Here is a 2,283-nt window from a genome sequence, read left to right as displayed (position 1 = left end):
CGCGCCGCCAGCCCCCGCCGGGGGGGGCGATAGATCAATCAATCAGTCAATCAATCAATCGTATAAAACCACGACTGTCACGATCCGTTCTAAATTAAGCAGTTTAAAGCAAACCATTTTACACACACAAAGAAATTAAAAGTTGCTTATATTAAGTCTACAGCTTCAATTTTGAACATTTAAATGAAGACACTTCTGCACAACGCTGGTATAGAACACTCCCTAGTCAGGGGCAGCCATCCCTAGCTCCCTTTCTTTAAACGGATTATTTCCAAACGGACAGAAGAGGTTCCTTCACCCAGCCTGGTAAAGCAATAACCACAAGAAGTAGTAAAATGTGAAAGTGCTCCAGAGCGCAAAATATTTTATTTAAGAATTTACAGTGTCAAATCTTACACTTAGGAAAGATAGCCGCTCCCAGCTCAAAGGAAGCCTTCTTGAATTAAGTTGTTTGGCAGTCTCTACTGAAAGGAGAAAATAATCAACAGCCTGGCTGAGCTAGAGGAAAGCCAAGTGTCTGACTAGGTTTCAATTATAGAAAAGTAAACCACACTGACAGCTGCTGACCACGTCTGGAATTGGGTACGGACCCTTATGCAAAGGTTTCTAATCCCCCCAAAACAGCATTTTACTTCGGCTGCATACAAACCTTTTAGGACATATGTAAGGCTATCGAGATCTCAGAAAGGTGGCGTTATTCAGGAAAAGAAAAAAACCAAATTGGGGACCAACACTGGCAATTTCACATACACATTGTTTCTACTCATAGGCAGAAATTCAAGTAAAATCAAATAGTTTGGTGGCAAGTTCTAAATAAAATATGGCCTAATGATTTAATAAATATTTAAAGTTTATTTCTCTCTTTGCAGATAATTCAGATTCTTCAGTGAATATGAATGTTGCATATCATGGTTTTCAAGGTTTCCTATATTAAACCTACAGATTTTAAAGTCCATCGGTAGAGGTCTAATCCATCTACTTTTAGTATGTTTGAAAATCAGCTGTTAGCTATTTAAGACCTTGGTTATTTTAGTCATGGAAATTCAAGAAGAGAGTATTATGCTGATTCTGGCACTCAACAGGAAAAAAAAAAAAACAAAACAAAAAAACTTAAACAACTTCCAAGCTGTTACCACCTTAGTTGTACAGTGCCAGCAGTTTGAGAGAAAGCAAGTAACCGTATTGCACTTAAAAGAACACTCACTCGTCAAATAGTACAGCATCAGCTATTATACAGAGAGCTTCTTTCAGACTATACAATTTGCTTTACAAGTAGTCTAAACCACAAACTACATACATACTAGGTAAGATCCAAATCAAATTAGTATTAGATTACAGTCACAGTTTTCATTCAATATAGGTCAATTTATTTGGATGAGCTGTGGCCCCCTCCCCCCTTCAAAAAACAAACCAGCACGAGGCATTTCCCAGATGAACATCCCCGATTTCATACACTGACAAACCACGTCCTTTTTGATAAGCATTACAATTGTGCATGGTCCTCTTAAGGCCACAGAGTGTTGTGTTACAATGTGGACAAGTTTTTCCCCCACTGGGAGGGGAGCATCCTTCAGAAATCAAGGAATCCCTGAAACTATGTCTTGAAGGTCACACTAGTAGGTTTAAAATAAACTTCAGGAATAAATTGCCTATGCAATTTACAAATAGTTTTTGTAACAGACAGCAACTATTTCCTTCCTTGTGTCTATTCTTTATCACAGCAAAGCTATTTCTAGCCAGTTTTTTTAAAAGGAAAAGTTACATATATTTCATGTTTGGTAATGATTTGTGTAGATGAGGTGCAAGTAGGGAGACCCTTGAAAAAAAAATCACCCATCATTAAATTTCTGTCATGTCAACTCCAGCTAGTACTGATACCATATGCCGTCAGATTGAATAGTTCTTTAAATACTCAGAATACAAGCGAGAATTCCAAATACAAAGCCATTGTATTCTACTTCAATGTTGGATATTTCCTCTGTCCAATTCTTCCCAGTCTTGAACTTCCAGTGACTGCAGGAGACTGAAAAAGGAGAACAGGAATAAAAAATGTTCTGTAGAAGTGTCACACTGGAGACAAAATACAGAAAGTTGGCAATAAAGTTTTGAACACAAACCTGTTAACTTAGAGGTGCTAGACTGGTCTATGTGCACATTTAACACTACATGCAACAGTCCACATTAAGCTAGTAAAACATACAATCATGGTTTTGTTCAATAGTTTTGTTCAAAGTAAAGATGAGGCCTTTACTTACTTGTGAAAACTGAGAAGGATTGTAGAAC

General features: G+C 37.5%; 1 protein-coding gene across 1 annotated transcript in view; it reads right to left on the bottom strand.

The window, feature by feature from the left end:
- Nucleotides 1-1,954: 1,954 nt before the first annotated feature.
- SEC16A (SEC16 homolog A (S. cerevisiae)) overlaps nt 1,955-2,283 on the bottom strand; it is a 25,723-nt gene continuing 25,394 nt past the window's right edge. The window contains 2 exon segments of the mRNA XM_009699728.1: nt 1,955-2,023; nt 2,256-2,283. The exon segment at nt 2,256-2,283 is cut by the window's right edge and continues 29 nt beyond it. Coding sequence (XP_009698030.1) covers nt 1,955-2,023; nt 2,256-2,283 — 97 coding nt within the window.

Source organism: Cariama cristata, unplaced genomic scaffold, assembly GCF_000690535.1.
Source record: "Cariama cristata isolate BGI_N322 unplaced genomic scaffold, ASM69053v1 scaffold21864, whole genome shotgun sequence".
Classification (NCBI taxonomy): Eukaryota; Metazoa; Chordata; class Aves; order Cariamiformes; family Cariamidae; genus Cariama; species Cariama cristata.
This window is presented reverse-complemented; position numbering and strand designations above follow the sequence as displayed.